This window comes from Mugil cephalus, chromosome 13, assembly GCF_022458985.1.
Source record: "Mugil cephalus isolate CIBA_MC_2020 chromosome 13, CIBA_Mcephalus_1.1, whole genome shotgun sequence".
Lineage (NCBI taxonomy): Eukaryota > Metazoa > Chordata > Actinopteri > Mugiliformes > Mugilidae > Mugil > Mugil cephalus.
Window position 1 is genome coordinate 14,222,756 of NC_061782.1, and position 17,768 is coordinate 14,240,523.

At 42.1% G+C, this 17,768-nt stretch overlaps 3 protein-coding genes across 6 annotated transcripts; all 3 read right to left on the reverse strand.

Annotated features, from left to right (window-relative positions):
• Nucleotides 1-1,914: 1,914 nt before the first annotated feature.
• Nucleotides 1,915-8,126, reverse strand: LOC125018955 (cone cGMP-specific 3',5'-cyclic phosphodiesterase subunit alpha'-like). The gene is made up of 22 exons (XM_047603419.1): nucleotides 7,466-8,126; nucleotides 7,016-7,168; nucleotides 6,528-6,617; nucleotides 6,280-6,420; nucleotides 6,101-6,175; nucleotides 5,944-6,008; nucleotides 5,774-5,840; nucleotides 5,625-5,672; nucleotides 5,362-5,511; nucleotides 5,097-5,240; nucleotides 4,918-4,983; nucleotides 4,685-4,831; nucleotides 4,468-4,575; nucleotides 4,267-4,376; nucleotides 4,085-4,172; nucleotides 3,869-3,969; nucleotides 3,674-3,781; nucleotides 3,521-3,584; nucleotides 3,344-3,418; nucleotides 3,169-3,252; nucleotides 2,911-3,061; nucleotides 1,915-2,790 (listed from the first exon to the last, which is right to left on the reverse strand). Exons 1-22 carry the CDS (start codon nucleotides 7,931-7,933, stop codon nucleotides 2,756-2,758), a joined length of 2,538 nt encoding a protein of 845 aa, XP_047459375.1. The 5' UTR covers nucleotides 7,934-8,126; the 3' UTR covers nucleotides 1,915-2,755.
• Nucleotides 8,127-9,384: 1,258 nt separating this feature from the next.
• LOC125019075 (free fatty acid receptor 4-like) lies at nucleotides 9,385-11,028 on the reverse strand. The gene is made up of 3 exons (XM_047603579.1): nucleotides 10,474-11,028; nucleotides 10,259-10,390; nucleotides 9,385-9,777 (listed from the first exon to the last, which is right to left on the reverse strand). Exons 1-3 carry the CDS (start codon nucleotides 11,026-11,028, stop codon nucleotides 9,385-9,387), a joined length of 1,080 nt encoding a protein of 359 aa, XP_047459535.1.
• Nucleotides 11,029-12,803: 1,775 nt separating this feature from the next.
• Nucleotides 12,804-17,719, reverse strand: LOC125018533 (centrosomal protein of 55 kDa-like). 4 transcript variants are annotated; one of them, XM_047602509.1, is made up of 11 exons: nucleotides 17,544-17,719; nucleotides 16,566-16,751; nucleotides 16,327-16,446; nucleotides 16,070-16,093; nucleotides 15,780-15,851; nucleotides 15,444-15,594; nucleotides 15,115-15,241; nucleotides 14,144-14,333; nucleotides 13,954-14,028; nucleotides 13,579-13,683; nucleotides 12,804-13,094 (listed from the first exon to the last, which is right to left on the reverse strand). In XM_047602509.1, exons 2-11 carry the CDS (start codon nucleotides 16,716-16,718, stop codon nucleotides 12,903-12,905), a joined length of 1,209 nt encoding a protein of 402 aa, XP_047458465.1. In that variant the 5' UTR covers nucleotides 16,719-16,751; nucleotides 17,544-17,719; the 3' UTR covers nucleotides 12,804-12,902. The 4 variants fall into 4 exon arrangements, with proteins under 4 accessions (XP_047458465.1, XP_047458464.1, XP_047458463.1 ...); XM_047602508.1 differs by having other exon boundaries at nucleotides 13,561-13,683; nucleotides 16,566-16,726; nucleotides 17,544-17,717; XM_047602507.1 differs by having other exon boundaries at nucleotides 13,561-13,683; nucleotides 17,544-17,717.
• Between the last annotated feature and the right edge of the window lie 49 nt (nucleotides 17,720-17,768).

Here is a 17,768-nt window from a genome sequence, read left to right on the forward strand (position 1 = left end):
TTACAGTGTTATCTTCTTCAGTGCCAGACATTGGTGCAGCAGGGTCCTCTGGGAGGCGTATATGGTCTTCTTCTTCCTCGTCGTCATGTAATTTCTCAGATCCCTCCAGAGTTGTAAGATTAATTTGTTTACTCACTGCGCCTGGAAGGCCTGCATGCGTCAGGCCCTTCTGGGAAGAAGCATGTGCAGGGCTTTTTAAAAGGTCTTTAAATAAATGCATGCTGCTCTGGACTTCTAGCCTCTATGTCCCTGATGTGATTATGCCATTTGATATCCAATGCCTATTTACCATGATAATAGAATTGTGCCTTTTAAAAAATGAAAGCAAAGCATTTAGAGAAGCACGTTCAGGCTGTAGGGACGTGATGTACTACTTCTTTAAAGGGAAGAGCGATGGAACAAAGCCGTTAGGCTGCCTCTTCTAGGGAAAATGTGACCACAGAGAAGCTGGAATAGAAGTTAAGCAACAATTTAATATTTTCATAAGCAGATATCGGACTGAAGTGAGAACACTGGTTATTATTGTTGTGCTAAAGGATGATGTGTAGTGTCTATGCTTCACAAATGCCACCATTCTTCGCCAGAATAGAGCACATACTGTCGGGCAGCCATATGAACACAGTTAGTCTTGTGTTTCTCCCATTTGATGGAATTTTGGAACTAGTTGCCTTCGGCTAATGTGAAGTGCCTGGCCTCAGTGATATGCCTCTGCACCTCAAGAGCACTTATTCTGATAACAGATTAAGTACCATGTGCAGACACTACTTTTTGCTCTGCGCTGATTAGCTGACCTCTCCACTAGAGGGAAACGTGGAGCCAAGACAAATCACTGTTGGAGGTGGACAGATCAATATGCTCTCATCACTTTCAAATATTCTCCCTTGACTTTGAAAAGGTTTGTGGTTTTAAAAAACAAACACTTCCGCGTTTACTTCCCTCGCATTTAAATTAGTTAGTAAATTAGTCTTCATTATTGTTAATTTGCAAACTAAATGAACATGCTTGTTGTGCAGGTTGACCTCACGACCTGCTGTCTTAAGGTGTCAGTCCTCAAAGCTTCAGGCTTACCACCCTGTGACGTTACTGCCAGGCTTTTGTAACGGATGCGTTCTGGTTCTTGTGTGAACACCTGCCCGATCCACTCGTTTGGTCGGGAGGAGGATCTCTTATGGCAAACACACACAATCAGTGCAGATGAATAATACATTTGGGTTAGGGTTATGCTCTTGTCTACATATTAGCTGAAAACAGAAAGGTCTCAACATGTTAATGCTACATTGTAGGCACTGCATTCCAAAAATGCAAGAAGTGAATTCAACTTATTAAATGTGTGACTTTTTCTTGAGTTTAACCATTTTCAATGCCAAGAAACATCCTCCTTCCAATATGAACTGCAGATATTGTTCCACTTCCAGAAGAATACACATCAGATGGATTAGAGGGATTATTGACTCTCTGTTTATGCTTCCTGATGCAAACATGGTTCACTGCGCTCACGTGCACTCTCAGCTGTACAGGAAATAACATGTAATCGTGCCTTTGGATATGTTCGTTGAAAAAAAAAAATGCATTCTGGAAGTGTCCTTAAATATACAGGATGCAAACATTTGATGAATGACCACGTGAAGCATGAAGCAAATGAGTGACACAGGTCTCTTATAAGCTCATTAGCAGATGAACAATGTTTGGTTGGTCTCGGTCAACTAAATCCTTCTTCTGCTCATCTCATTTGTAAACAGTTTACACACAGAACCACAGGGCGCTGTCATAGAGTTAATGGGACTCCAAACTCTTCCTACTTCATAATCCACATGTCACAGGCAAGATCTCTGATTACATGCACAATCTGTGTGATTACAAGAATACCTTCTTCCATTATTCTGATTTGCAGATCTAAAACACATGACACAGACATGATTTGAAAATATATTTTATTTACATTCTTTATCTTCTTACATATGATGCTATTTCACATTATTCGTTATTTATCGAAAGCTATAGTTAGATGATATAAACATTTCTTCACAAAGGTTGCATGCAAAACTCTCCTGCCATAAACACTTCATTTCATCTCAATTATTATATTATTTCAAAGCCATGTCTCTTGTCTATGAATGCTGATTTCGGACATAGCGTGCTACACAGTGATTTAACATGACACCTCCCCTGTAAATACCGTGCACACTCTGGGCAGGCTGACTTATGAGCAGGACGGCAGTATTTTTACTTTATGTAAGCAGGGGACTTAAAATGGAAAGCCTTGGAGCTCGAGCTGGCTTATAACTAAATCCAATTCAGTCAAATCTTCTTACATCTCTCACCCATATGCTTTTGAAAGCACCGCCTACAATAAAAAAGCAGCCCGTAACTGAGTTTTTGAAATTTTCCTCACTGGAAAATAAGGACATTAGTGCATCATATTGCAGCCTAACGCTTCTATGCATACCCTGTCCAAAGCCAAATTATGTGGCTAAACATCCTTTATACATACATATTTAAATAAAATTCTCATATGTACTCTTCATATAGATTCAATTCAGTGGTGTTCACTTAATTTCAGTTCTCTATTGTTTCCATAGTCTTACATACAAATGGTCAAAGAGGATACATGAGCTAAATATTACAACATATAAAAATAATAATTTAGAGATTGTACACATTGAAGTCACCTCATCTGTGAACACATGCCCATACACACACTGTACAAATGCACATCCAGACAAACATCCATGAATGCTTTAGCGTTCCCGTCGTTTTAGGAGATGGCACACGTCTTCGACTTCCCGCCTTCTTGAACCGTGAAAGGAACGAATGAGAGGAACAGTGAGAGGCAGCTTGCAGAGCACAACACAGAGCGAGATTCAATAAGGGATTCAATTAACTCGCGTAATCTCAAACCTAAGCACTCACCGTCGTTTCCACCGCCCTCCAGCCTTTTCTTCTCGTCTTCGATGGCCTTCATCTTGGCCTCGTGGACGTCCGCGAGAGCTCTCCACTCTGCCCTGTTCGTGGTCAACCCCTCAAACATGGGGGTGATCTCTTTGTGGAATCGAGCGAACTCCTGGATACACACAACAGAAAAACACACACATGCATATGTTCAGACACTAAAGATAATACATTTGCAGGTCAAATGTTAGCTGATGATCATATAAAGTATATTGATACCTTGTACACAAAGGAGCAAACAAAGTCAATGAAACCACACTGCATCTTGGGAAGTTCATCAGCGTGATTTCTGTCCATCATTGGCTGGAAGACAAAGAGGCGGGAGGTGATGATTACCTCTAATACTTCATGTTAGAATGTGCTCGCCAAAAAAAAAATAGTGCTGAACTCTTACAATTGGCTGCTGGTCCAGAACTGTCCTTTCAAGGTCTCCCTGCTCCCAGAACTCTGCAGCCACCATCAGAGCAACCTAGGAGCAACAGGACAACGAGAAGTGCCGTGTGCACATATGAGTAAATATATAACGATGTGTTTTTGCGATCACGTTAAAAGTGCGAAGAAGGGAACACACCTTGCTCTGAACATCCCATGGCTTTGTAATGGCTGACAGGTCACAAGCAGTCATCATCATGGCCCTGCAGAAAACACACCACCAGTGAAGGACATTTTGAAAGACAACCAAGAGAAAAGGTCACATGAGAAAATGAATAATAAACGTATTTACATGATAATTTCCTTCCTGGTTGCATTGTTTGAGATGTAGTTGATCTTTTCTTTCTCATCAGGAATCACCTCCACAGAATCAACAATTTTCTGGAACATGGTTCTCTTCCTGAGAGTCAAGAGAGCTGTCAGGCTTTGTTTTCACTGAAGAATATTTATGGGAATTTGAAAAAAAAACACTCTTGACAGTGCTTACTTGAAATAGAGGGCGAGATCAGTGGCAATTATGCAAACTTCAAACAGATGCTGCACAGTTTCAAACTGACGCTTCTGAAGGTTTTGGAAGATATTCAGGTGCTGTGAATGTGAGCAGAGGAGTAAGTTAAGGCAGCTGCCAAGGTCCTGTCACAAAAAATAAGACCGGATAAAGCTGATGAAAAACGATTTAAACTGCAGCCTTAAAAGGACGTACCTCATCCTCCATGAGAGTCTTACTATACTCAAGATGATGTCGTTCCAGTATTGAGGAGCTGTGCAGTTTTGCCAGTGGGGATACGCTCCTACAGGAGTCCGCCAGGAAAACATAAATCACCGTTTTCAAATAATTTTAGGACGTAGAATGTCACACGTTTCCTGTGAAACTGTAAATCTCACTTTGTCTGGTAGAGATTGTTGGTTCCTCTGTGGTCGATGTCGTGGCAGAATCCAGCAGCAACCATGGCAAAGGCCTCAAGATCGGAGTAGTACTTCTTCAGTTTACCCGTCTGTAAGAAGAGAGAAGACAGGAAAACCGCTTGTTAAACCTAAGAGGACAGTAAACAGTAAAAAAATATTGGCACGAGGAATCTGACTCACAAGCAGCAGAGTGAACATGGTTTGTCCAACGTTGAAGCCGTGCCTCCAGTTGTGGTAGGTGATGTCACGGTATCCCCTTTGGACAGTGTACATCCATCGAGTCAGGATCTTTAGGGCAAAACATAGACTACAATTATTCTTATTTAAGATACACTGGACGGGAAAGAAGGGGAAAGCAGTGTAGTGAATACGGACAGGTTTTGTGATTACTCTGTACCTCCGCTGGGACTTTGAACTTCTCCACGACCCCCAGCTCAAAGAAGCAGCGGATACCACATTGGACGAGTTCAAAGTATGACAGGGGGAAGTCGCTGAAGCGGAACTCAAGAAGCTCGACCTTCTTGGCGTCCGGGATGTTGGTTCTCTGCACGTTGCAAGTTGGGGTTAGTCCACATTGATTTAGACTCTAAGACAACTAAAGAAAACCGATAGACAAATCTCAGGGCGTACCAGCAGTTTGTACATCTCCTTCTGGTCACAGTCCTCTGGTGCAGAGCCAAACTTCTCCTGAGTGTTCTGAGGGGAAAAACAGTTAAAAGGTGGTTCAATGTGTTGATCTGTTTTCTGTCTGGTACAATAATCAGTTAATCAGGGCAGCAGCAGCAGCAGCAGCAGCAGCAGAAGCGTACCAGAATAGACTGCACATCATTTAGCGTGGCCCTCGTCTGGTACATGAGCATTTCCTGGGCAACATCTTTCCTCCACTCTGTCCTGTTCAGTTTGTCGTAAGTGTCACTGTTCAGAGTTGACCAGCCAAGGAACTGGGTCAGAGACTGGAGACACAGAGTTATATATACAAGAAATGTAAATGAATAACAGGTTCTTTCATACAGATATTTATAGCTCAGGTGAAAAATAAGATGTATTAAAATGAAGAAAAACGAAAAAGTTTACTTCTGTAATCTGCTCATCGTTCTCGTCGAACGGTTTGCCATCTTTTCTGTTGTAAAAAGTGGCGACGCCAACAATTTCTTCTTTCTTGTTGACAATAGGGAGTGAGAGGACGTTCTTTATCATCCACCCAGACTCGTCCACCGCTTCTTTCTGCCGCACAAACCAAATCCGACGTCCAGGTTATTAATTGCAGCGCTTGGGAAAGACAAACACTGGCTGTGATTAGAGCAGTCATTTGTCAGAGATGTGACAGAGTGGTTCACCTGAAATGCGAAGTACTCGTCATCTTTGACGTTCATCATGTTGCAGATCTGGGAAATGATGAGGGGATCGGCGTTACTAATTCGTATTCAACGGGAGCTGTTTTATTCAACATTTAGATAAAACGGTGGCACAAAAACGTGGCACTCACAAATCCGTTCTCAGCCACATACGATGGGAGTCCGCTGACCAGAGCCCAGTGGTCTGGAGGAGGGCCTCTGTGGAGAGCAGAGAGAGAGGAGTAATTAACTCTGATTACAATACCATTCAACATCCGATCAGTCGGGATACAGCCATGGCACAGAACATGGTGACACTTACGGGATGACTTTAATCTCCTCTTTGTCTTCCAGCAAGTAGTCAATAATCTTGTAGAAGTTGATTTCCTAAATATTAATAAGAGTATTTTTAAGATCTCCCCCAAGGTAGAGATGAGGAAGGAACGATGTTAATGCAGAACAGCACTCGTAGGACTTACTCTGCCATCAGGTGTCTTGGGGCCCTTGTATGGCTCCTGCTCTCCGAGCTTGATTCCCCACTCATCAAAGAATTCCTGAAAGAAATCAATCAATCAATAAATATATACGACAGACATCATTGCAGCCACGTGAAAACGCTGACAGTGATTAGATTAAAGGCATTTCTTCCCCAGTGTACCTTCTCTTTGGTCATGTCCAGTAGCCCGACGGAGTATCTCTCACATTTGATGTAAGTCCTCACTGTGTACAAGGCTTTGTGAAACTGCCTCTCAATATCCGTCAGCTCTTCAAAAACCTTGCTGGCTGACCACAGCAACACCTAGAGCAAAGAAAACAGTCACCTCGCGCGTGTTGTTTGCAGTGCAGCTACACAACGACATGAAATATCGTTTTTTTGTTTTGTGAAAGCAAATGGATTATCTTTACCTGGCTTTTTCTGGACTCTATGTCCCACATGTAAGCAGTGTGCGCGTTGAGAACAACCACGGTGGCAAAGTTCACATATTTTTGGAAGAGCTGGAAAGAAAAAGCAAATCGTAAGATTGCCTTATGAGACACATCCAGGAGTTCCTTTCCCGTATTTATAAATTAAAAGCAGATTACACTCACTTTATTTGAGTTGACTGACCTCTAGTGTCACACAGAGGCCCTAAACAATGCCTGAGCATCTCCTCCCTAACTGGATTAAATGATGACCTGTCATAACCATGACCTAGAATGCCAAGTTCCTAAATATACACACACACAGGAAGCTGCTCGGCTAAAAATGGCCATTTTTCCAAGCAAGAATGTAACACTCAAAGTGGATTTATTTAGCAGCCTCGACTGTAAATGTCCCATCTAAGCATATCTGAGTTGATCTTTGGGAACAATCCACGGTGCTTTTATCTCGTCTTAAAAATGTACCCACTCACCTCTTGATCAGCCTTGGAGAATTCATCAGCACCTTGTTTGTTGAGCGCCATGACAACCCCGATGGGTTCCTTCCCACTCATGATGGGAGCAGTGATCATGCATTTACTGGTGTATTTGGTCTGTTTATCCACAAAGTCACTGAAATGAGAATTCTGAAAACAGCGAGGGAGAGTCATTAAAGGTTAGTGCACACGTCAACAAAACAGTCACACGAATACTGGAGCTAGAGACTTACTACTATTAGCCACAGTTTACAAAGTTACAAATCAATATGAGAAATGGGAGACACACTACAGCAAAACATACCACTAAAGCTGAATAAAGCAGCTTTTACCTTAGCTAAAACAGCTAAGGTAAAAGTTTCAGTTCCTCAGACAAATTTCTTCTTGGTGAATCACATTAAGATATAATGTTATTTAATTTAACCTTAAAATAATTTATTCGCTCACCTTCTTCACATCAGGAATAATCTGAGGCTTCTTGGAGTGCGCCGTGAATCCGACAATGCCCATGTCGATGGGGAAAACAATCTCCAAAGCGGGGCTCACTATATTTTTCTCGTACGAGGAGTTGTGCGTCACATCGAAGAGGATGGTGGACAGCTCCGGCGTTCCGTTACGAGCCCTGTAGCCGAAGTAGCTGCACCGATCGGCCTGGATCAGCAGGGCGATCCTCTGGAGGATCTTATGCAGGGCTTTCTCCATCGGGTTGCTCTGCTGCATCTCCTTTATGAGCTCGAATATGAACTCGGCCTCCTGCATGGTGGTGACATCCTTGTAAGAGGCTGGGTCTTTGACCTGGACCTGGTTGTTGAAGGCAGCAGTGAGCACATCTGCCTTGACTTTCTTGTCATAATACTCCTTAGCAAACTGTGGGTTGTTGTCCAGAAACTTCTCCACAGTGTCTTTGTCTGCCATTCTGTCCAAGTTTGGTTGAAGGATTTCTTCTGTAGCTGTGCGAAGACGCTCCCCTCAGCACGGGTAGAGCTAGACGTAGGAAGAGTCCAGAAGATGTGGTGATGCCGATCCTACTGAGACATGTCCCGCACTCTTCTCTAGTCGAAGCAGCACTTCCAACTTTCTCCCAGGCAACAGAAGGTAGTGCGTGGCTTACTGGGTAAGGGGATCCCAGGGGGCTCTAATGACTGTGACGCAAGCGTCGCAAAGCCCCTGAGCTTTCTTAACTTTGCAAATCCATCTACTTGTCATTTTAGTGAAGCAAATCCCGTCACAAGTAATGATAGCTGGGTAACGGCATCAACAGAAGGTAAGATCAACAATAATCCCTGGGCTTCAAATCAATCACAATATTCTCTCTTTTTCAAATACACATTGAAGCAAAGTAACATTCGAAATATATATTTTTAAATGGGCGTAATTGATCGATTTGATTTGAAGAGAATAAGGATAATACCATAACAGTTACACCATGCAAAGGTCAGAGGAGGCACTGGTGACATGATAAAAGCTGTGTTTAACTGTCTTATGGTGTCTGAGAAGTAGCTTGTGGACAGAATACACAATTAATTCACAGCTTATGGGAAGCAAACACAGCACCTAGGTTTCAATGATAAACTAGTAGTGACAAAGGTAATATAATGATACAGGAAAACCTGCATTATTCCAGTTGGAAAGAAAAAAGATCCTAATGGGTCTAGCGTCCTGGGCCTCTGTGTTCTTCTGTTATATGGAAGTAAGCAAATGTTTTATGCAGTTTGGAGTTTGGAAAACTGGTTTTCGTTAACGTGATCTGACGATGAAACACAAGTCTTTCTTCTTCCAGATGAAATAACAATGACATCAGTTTGCATTATCCTATTGATTTAGGCCCTATGATCACAACTCAGGAAGTGGGACGTACCACCCTTGATTGGACACAGAAAACAGCACCAGCACTCAGAAAAGAATGGGTTGAAATAACTGAAATAAAGTAAAAAAAGAAAATGGAAAATGTACAACATCTGGAAACTTTGTTTTGTTAATTTTGCTTGCTAAAGGGTTCAGACTAAGGTGGCTTTCTCCGTCCTCCATTCTTTGCTTGCAAGTTTTTTTTATCCCAGTAATATCCAAAATCTTATATGGTCAATTTATTGTTTCTAAATCTAATTTATTAAAATCCTTAAAGAGCAGATTATTATAAATGAGCTCATTTCAGGTAATGGTAAAAAATTGGTGTTGTATTATTTGAATGGGTACATTCATTATTTCACTGTTCAAAGATATGTTATTGTAAACTCTCAACTAAACGTTACAAATATTCTGAATATGAATTCATTATATTGAAAGTGTTTTCTCATGAGGAGGAATCTTACGTGAGGAGTACGCCAGTGTGAACCATGTACTGCATGCATTTGGCGCTCTGACGATAGTCATGGATCTATCCTCGGCGTACGACCGACCTCACTGGCTTGAGGACCTTTTCTCAGCGGCTGAACGACAGAGCCGCAACAGAGCTTACGCCAGCCGTTCTTCAGCTGGAGGACCGAGTAGAGGATGGGATTGAGCGCTGAGTTGGCCATTGTGAACGTGACCACCCAGAAGAACAATGTGGAGGACACGTGCAGGTGAGAGAGGAAGTTCCTGGCCAGGATGAGGACGGCGATGATGAAAATCGGGCTCCACATGATTAGGAAGGAGAGCACCAAAACCAGCATGGTGCGGAAGAGCTTCATGTCCTGGCGGGAGACCTGGTAGTCGGGGGAGTCTCCAGCTGGAGGCCGACTGTCTCTTTGTTGAAGCCTTCGTCTACAACTTTTAGCAATCTACAAAAAATGTTGTTACAGAACATGTGAACAATGGTGAAATGATTAAACCATTTGTGATGTAACCTGGTAAACCTACATACTCCAATGTGACTCCAACATGTTGCAAACCTCCATTAAAACTATTAAAATCAGAGTCATTTTCAATTATCTGTGTCACGCTAGTGTCTTCGTTGGTAGAAGCTGGTTGGTTGCCCAACGTAATGTTGACAATTGATAGTGGAAACTCTGAACCCAAACACGCCCAGGAGCCATTTTCAGCTTCAGTAATTAGAAAAGCACATATCTCTGTTCCCACAGTGACAGAGAATAATGTTCACAGAAGGTACAAAGACGAATGACAGGGCAAGAGAGTGCATCAACTGGTGAATGACTAATTAGTGGAAAGTGTTTTGTCAAATGAGCATTAATTCATAGCTGTTTATACATTCGGTTAAGCATCAGTGCTGTCAAAGTCTGTCAAAGACTGAGATAAACTCACCTGCAATATTTTGCTGTAACTCACAACAATTGTGAGTCCTGGCAGGAGGAAGCACAGGGCAGTGAAAGCCACGTTCCACACAATCTCTCCAGTCATGTCAGGCCATTTGAGAGTGCAAATGTGCACACGTTCCTGTGGAGAAATCAGAAATCTTACAAAAACAGACACGACTCAACGACGGGGAGATTTCTTTGAGTTCATCCGTCCGTTCATACGTGATCAGGGAAGTTCACTTCCATCACGGTGAAGAACAGGCTGAGGGGTAAGGTGCTAAGCGCGGAGTAGGCCCAGATGAAGACGATGGTGGCGGTCACCATCCTGGGGTTTAGCGTGTGCACGCTCTGAAGCCGGAGAATAGCCTGGACCCTCTCCACGCTGATGGAGGCCAGGGTAGTGATGGCGACGCAGCCGCTCATGCAAGTGACGAAAAGCACCGTGTGGCAGGCGCCGTACCCCAGCGTCCAGGACACGGTCCAACGCACCGCCACGATCAGCGGGATCATGCTGACAAACAGCACATCGGCCACGAACAAGTTGAGGGTCAGGATGGTCTTGTTGGCCAGAGGTTTGCGTTCGAAGGTCACGAGGGCTGCGGCTCCCACGTTCGCGGCCACCGAGGTCAGGAAGACCGTGGTGATGACCAGGGTCTCCATAATGGTGCTGGAAAAATGATCTGACTGGCTCACCTCAGAGAAGAAGGAAAAATAAGTCATGTTCCCTATGTGGAGGAAGGGAGTGTGAGGGTCGACAGCCACGCGATGAAAAGACATTTTGATCCAAAGCGCCGTCCTCTCAGGTAGTCCGCCAGAAAAGCGAATGTGGAACAGGTGCTGATAAGGACTGAAGTGATGCAAGAGAAAGGGGAGGGGGAGTGATGGAGGGTGGCGACTAAAGCTTTCGGATGCTGTTTGCTTTGTGCGATACCTGGAAGGAAGTCAAACATTATAGATGTTCTTTGTGCTCGCATCTATCACTGTTTAGTTAAACATGCATTTATTCTGATTCTCTGCTGCTATGTCACCTTTCTTTTAAATCACTTTTTTTTTTTTGCTCTTTTCCAGTTGCAGTTAGGTGGAGCATGACTGGAGCTGACCTTTCACAAGACAGATTTGAAAGACAGTGGAGATTTACTTGAGAAAGTCCTTGCTTTCACACTTCCTCTTTTTCTCAGACACCGGGAAACCCCCCTTCTTTGTGTCTAAGTCAGCCTCTCAGACGGGCTAATCTCACATTCTGACTTTCCACGAAGACATTTCTGTATGAAAGGTTCTTGAAAAGTGGAGCAACTTAAGCATCTTTTTCTAAAGTGTTTAGCGTGGCTCAACCTTTGGTGTCAGACTCTCCTTCAAAGCCCCCAGCTGCTTTTCACACCTGTGAGCCCCCCATATTATGAGCAAGCAATACTAATCCATGTCCTTAAATAGCGCAGGAAAGGGATTAGCTTACACAAGCAGCTATTCACCTGGTTGGAACAGTATGAGAGTTGATATGAGTAACATTTTTTTTTTAGTCTAATAGATTAAGATGTAGCACTGGTTTTGGCAAAAGAATTTCCCTTTTGACAAATCGTATAGTTAGGGGTGGACTTAACCATCCTTTAATTATTATTATAGGCCTAGGCTGCAGGGGGACGATGCACTGAAGACATGTCCTCTACTTTCTCTTCTCTGGCACCTGTCTTCTAATCTCTTCTAACTTATTTTCTATTACTAACTGCTGTGTCTCCCTCTTTCCCCTCCCCTTCCATCTTTTTGTCTCTGTGTATCAGACCTGTGGAGCTCCACAAACTACATCTGTTGTTGTGGTCTCATCGACCTGCCCCAGTCTTCAGGCTTGCAGCTGTCCACTCCTACCTGGATGAACAACTGACAATCTTGTGCTCTCAAACTCACATAAGACCTTCAGCTATAGCTAGTATTATTAGATTCTATGTGTTTCCTTCACCTCGATATATGTATCTAAGACAGAAGTTTGTTTATGTTTCTGCTCTTCTTTACTCTCTATCTTCTCTATCTCTACCTGGCCTTCAGTAGATGGGTCCCTCCCTTCCTTGCCACCGTTGCCCTCAGGCTTGCTCTGGCTCCAGCTTTCCGGAAGTCGTTTTTTTGTAAAAAAAAAAAAAAAACTGAATTGAATTGAATTGAATGAAATGTTTTTGAATGCCATCTAAAATCACACTGTGAGCATGCTAACGTCTGCTAAATAGCCCTACACAAATGTGTTCTGGTAAACTATGATGTTTATTCTTGACTTTCAAATTTATGTTTTAATTTCAAAGGATTTTTCAGGACAAATCACTGTGCAAGGAAGAGATTAAGCAGAGTGGCATTCCCCCTTTCTTATTAGTAACAGTTGTTAAACTAGTCCATTGCAATATGATACACTACCTGCTTAAGAAAAGCACAGCTCAGCAGCCCAGTCTGGCTGTAACAAGTGAAGCTGCAGATATGCTTATTGTTACAATTTAAGCTGCATCTGTGTTTAACTCCATGCTACGCAGCATGTCTAAACAAAGCTTTGGGTATTAAAGCTCAACAAGCACATGTTTGGCGACCCAACACTGTAGTTTATTCAGGGAACTTGCATGTGTAGTCACACATTATGAATAGAAAAACAGAGGGTTTTAACATAACAGGTTCTTGGCTCAGTCAAGACAAGTTTCTAGGTGGTTGATCAATTTTCTGTAGTCATTGGCTGGATACTTGGCCTGGCAGCTGGGGCACTCCAGGAAGCTTTCATTCAGCACGCTGCTGCGAGGAGAGGATGTCGAAATCTCTCTGGAGAACTGGGAGGGAGGGTGCATCCCTTCGCATGAGCTGGGGTCCTGCTGCTCACTCTAGTATAAACAGTATTCATCCATCAGTTACGCTGAAGTCTCCAAGAAAAAATCTTTTCCAGTACAGTCATAATTCTTAACCAGCCAGCTTAACTTAAAGCTGCATTTATACATAAATATATTATAGCAACAAAAGCCCAATTAGGATTATCATGTGACTGTGCAGTTCCTCTTGATTATAAGGACCCGTTTAACCTATTTTGGATAAGTGTTTTGTTTTTCCAGCATGCAGTTCTGCTCTTTCAAGTATTGTTTCAAGCAGGAAGCCACGTTTAGTGAAAAGGTCAAAGCAGCAACCAGGAAACATAAACAGAGAAGGAACACAACTATAAATGATTGTTAATGTTGCTTAAAGTGTAAAAAAAAAAAAAAAAAAAAAAAGAGAATAAAAAACAAAACAATGCAGCTTCAAGTTTCATCACAAACAGTAACTACTAAGCATGTCCTTTGCTCTATTCATGCCAACCTTTGACTCTTTTCTCACATGGTCTTTTGTTTTTTGCAGCTTCTTCAGGACTCTGATCATTTGCTTCTTTAAATACGAGCAATCGTGCCTCTCATCCTCAAGGTCTTGTGAAGAAATCCTGATCTAAAATTTAAAAAGTTGCCATTGCAATGAAACCAATATAAAAAGCATGTCCCATTGGCTTTAGATGAAAGGCACAGCGGTAAGAGAGCATGGTATGTCTGTTGCAATGGATGAGTCTGGCTTGGAATATCACAGAAGGACAGACAAAAAAAACAAGCTGCCAATCCATTGTATAGTGTTATTAATCTGGACCACAACTAAGAACAACATCCCTAAATTTATAGTTAGTACTTAGGATTCACTGAAGTAAGTGGAGGTCAAGCAACATACCTGTCGCTTCAGATCTGCAATCTCTTCCTGGTCTGTGTGGTGACGATTTAGCATAAACCTCTGAAACATATTTGCCTGAGAAGAGAGTAGAATCATTGTTATTTTCTGGAGGCGTTTTCCTCTCAAATGATGACGGCGCAGTTAATATCCATCGTACTGGATGGTGTGACGTGGTTTAATTGAGACGTACCTGCAGCTCAAAGTTAGCTGATCTCCTCTTCTCCTCAACCAGCATGCCATGGAGGTCTTTGGCCTCGTCACTCTGCTGTTGCTCTTGAACCCCAGGGCAATGCTGGTCGTCCCGTGCACTATTTCTACTCATTCTTTCAGTGCTCAGCTGTTGCCTGAGCTCCTCCACTTCCATCTCCCTTTCCTTGTACCTACACAACAACATTTCTGTCAAGCGGCTGACCACAGTCACTAAACTGAAGAACATTTTCCATGACAAGTGGAAATTTATGGAGGATAGCATTCCCCCTCAACATTTGCATTTCTTAACTGTAGCAGTTGTTCGGCTCGTCCGCCGCAATACAATACACTAACAGTTTAAGAAAACGCTCACACAGATCATGTGGCCGTTTTCATTAATTGCTCATTACTTCTTTCAAAATGGCGAGCTACAACACTACACAGCTAACAGCTGTGAGCACAGCTGCGGCAGCTCAGTGTACCTTGCAATTCTGGCTGTACTCAGTGAAGCTGCAGATATGATTATTGCTTCACTTTTCAGATGCATTTGCACTTCATCCTATACCAGTTGTGGACACATCTCTTCCTTCCTGCCCTCCCAAAACCTCCCCTCCATGCTCACATGCCGGCCACACTGTTCTCAATTTAATTTGACAGAGAAAACTTACATCAGTCACCTAATGTAAAGCCATCTGTGTTGTTCACTAATACAAATCTGTGTTACCACCACTGTTCAAAATCCAATGTATGCACTCTTGATTTTTTTTAGACCATGGAGATTTACAGTCATTTCAAGAGAGGTCAAAGGTCAAAACCCAGAGGAAACGTCTCCAGAGGTAACATCAAGTAGCTTAACTTTACAAGAACCAGCACAGCCAACTGTTTCTTTACTGTAAATGTCACGTCTCAGCAGTATCATTTTTAGTACCCCTGTACCTGCTTGTTGCTCTTTGTCTTTTGGAGCGGACGTACCAGTTTTCAGTCATTATCAGGTTTTGTTGGGCAATGTTAGTTTGCTCCCTCAGCACCTCCAGCTCATCTTTGGCTTTCTGTAAAAGTTGTTCATAGTGTTCTTGAATCTGAAATATTTTCTCCTTCTCTGTGATGACAAAAGACAAAAAAATTAACATGCAAAGAAAGAGAGCTTTACACAGGGGTGCACCAGACTTTTAAAGTGCAGCCAAATATTCTGCCACAGGCGGCTACTATGGGGCTGTCTTCATATCTTAGAAATCTTGTTGTGACAGTCTGTTGCCCCTTGTTGCACCAGCGATCAGTGTCCGCTGCCCACTGCCCCTCACCATCTGAATGGGCCTCATTGTGCTGCTGTGAGTGGGCCTGATTGGCTTCGTTCAGCTGGTTCTCCAGCCACAACATTCTGCCCAGAATGGCCCTTACATAGGCCTCTCGCTCCTGGTCATACTCCAGCCACAGTCTGTTCTTTTCCAAGGCCTTGGGGGATTCAATAAAAGAACGAAAGGCACATAACAAAGACAGACAGAAAGAGAGTTGGGCCATGAGGGGTGGCTCCAAAGTACAAACACTAAGCCAGACATGTATACTGTACACAGGCACATATCTTGCACGCGTCTAGACATAGATATCTTTTTCAACTATATCACCAAGAAGACACTTACATCTCTGAGGTTGTTTTGAAGCTCTGCCACATCTACATCGTTGGTGAAAGCCTGTTCATCTGATGTTAAGTCCTATCAGATAACGGAAAATACAGTTCAGCATTACACGTTTGAAAATAATCAGGAAAAAATGACTTCAAATTTTATTTCTACAATGAAAAGAGAAAGCTGGGTGCCAGAATTTGCAATGTCACTGTGATGTCTCTGCATGAGGAGGGGAACAACATTTTTCCTGGCAGTGGTGTTTTGATGGACAGATCATGAAGATGTAAGAGAAAACCGTGACTCACAAACAACTGCTGCCATCTAGTGGACTAAAACAGAAAGGAGAGGGGTCTAAGCAGCAAATCAACACACTTCATCACAGAAGACATTGCAGACTTGTGGTTGGGTCGAAATTTGATTGATATCAGAAAACATTTACAATAACATTACTGCAACTACTCTCCAGACACCCACAGCTACTATAACACTCTGAGAAGTGTGTTTAATTTCATCTAATTCTTTTGTAAATCCTTGACACAATTCTCTTATTCATCATACTCACTTTCTCTGTCGGGTTCCCTTCTTTTATATACAGCTGCTCTAATAGCAAAGCAGTTTTCTCATCTTTAGCTGTAAGATGCTGACAGCTCTGAAGCCTCTTGCTTTCAAGAGAGAGAAATCTCTGCAAACAGAAGTACAAAAAGCAAAGTTTTGTTCTCACAGGTGGCAGTAGACCATAGCCTGTCGACTCATGTTGCATTGCTACCAAAAGCAAATCTCAGATCATTTAACTGGAGTTACCTCTACCAGCTTATTATGCTGTGAATGTTGGCGCGACAGCTCAGCCAGACTCTTCTTCAGATAGACATTCTCTTTCCTCAGAGAGCTGACAAACATATTATGCTCTGAGAGGAGCTTTTTCTTGAGGGAAGCCTTGTATTTGGAGGCTGCCATCTCTGTGACTTGATCACAAACACCACAACGGGACTGTCACACACACAAAAAAACTCAAAATATTTCAGATCAAACCCTGTCAAAAATAAACATTCTCAATGGATTCGTGTTTATTTCTATTCAGTTGTTGACATGTTGTGAACACAGCAACAGAAATAAAACAGTAAAGCTGCTCACTTCATTAACAACAATTAGGCTACTGACGTGCTTTTTAGATTTATTAGGTTAAATCTCAATAAACACACGCAGATACCAACAATATATGACCATAAAATATGCTTTAGATAATAAATTTTTTTTTTTTTTTTAAATATAATTGGACAAACTCAACTAGCTGACGAAGGCCATGTAAAATGACCGAAAGCTCCAGAACACCAATTACATCGAGCAAGAAGTGAGACTTGGCAACATCATATTATTTGTATTTATCGTTTTTAATTAACTTGACAATCCCTTGTCTGTCAGCTAATGCTAACAAGCTAAGCTAACTATCCCGAACGCCTTTCTACAGTGAAGGTTTAAACTGCACTCGATGCTGGACCTAAACCTATTATTATTATTTTAAAGTTTAAATATTTATTATCACCAAAGACATTTTTACTGTCAGTCATACTTTGCAGTTGTTTTGCTTGCCAATAACAACGATAACTAAGTCAGCTAACCAATTTTAAATAGGCTAAAACGTATCTACCGTTAGCTAGCTACCACTACTGCTAAGCTACCGTTACCTTATTGAAATATGACCGTTGAATTTAAAATGTACTAAATTTCATAAATTTAAGTTATTAATCCTTCATTTGGAGAAGCTAATTCGTAGTGTGTTACCTTTGTCGCGCCTTCAACTCGTAGATCTCTGTGCTGCTATAGTTAATGTGTATTTTAGTTTTAACAAACAAAAATATATTATGTTACAGGAGTTAAGCGCGAAAACGTTCGACAACCGTATTGACCCTGGAGCAACGTTTTAATTATTTCTATTTATTGAAGTTTTTTTTGTCTTATCAATGTTTACTACCTTCCTTAAAAGAAAATGAAACTAAATACCGTTAT

What these genes read in the sequence shown, in the direction of transcription:
- LOC125019075 (XM_047603579.1), bottom strand. Translation starts at nt 11,028, where the DNA reads ATGTCTTTTCATCGCGTGGCTGTCGACCCTCACACTCCCTTCCTCCAC. An exon ending in AAGTGAACTTCCCTGATCAC is followed by an intron (nt 10,391 to 10,473) that starts GTATGAACGGAC and finishes ATTTCTCCACAG; the next exon opens with GAACGTGTGCACATTTGCAC. An exon ending in GTTACAGCAAAATATTGCAG is followed by an intron (nt 9,778 to 10,258) that starts GTGAGTTTATCT and finishes CATTTTTTGTAG; the next exon opens with ATTGCTAAAAGTTGTAGACG.
- LOC125018533 (XM_047602508.1), bottom strand. Translation starts at nt 16,718, where the DNA reads ATGGCAGCCTCCAAATACAAGGCTTCCCTCAAGAAAAAGCTCCTCTCA. An exon ending in TTCAAAACAACCTCAGAGAT is followed by an intron (nt 15,595 to 15,779) that starts GTAAGTGTCTTC and finishes GAATCCCCCAAG; the next exon opens with GCCTTGGAAAAGAACAGACT. An exon ending in CTGATAATGACTGAAAACTG is followed by an intron (nt 14,334 to 15,114) that starts GTACGTCCGCTC and finishes GTTGTTGTGTAG; the next exon opens with GTACAAGGAAAGGGAGATGG.
- LOC125018955 (XM_047603419.1), bottom strand. Translation starts at nt 7,933, where the DNA reads ATGGCAGACAAAGACACTGTGGAGAAGTTTCTGGACAACAACCCACAG. An exon ending in ACGATGAGCAGATTACAGAA is followed by an intron (nt 5,241 to 5,361) that starts GTAAACTTTTTC and finishes CTGTGTCTCCAG; the next exon opens with TCTCTGACCCAGTTCCTTGG. An exon ending in ATGATGTGCAGTCTATTCTG is followed by an intron (nt 4,984 to 5,096) that starts GTACGCTTCTGC and finishes TTTTCCCCTCAG; the next exon opens with AACACTCAGGAGAAGTTTGG.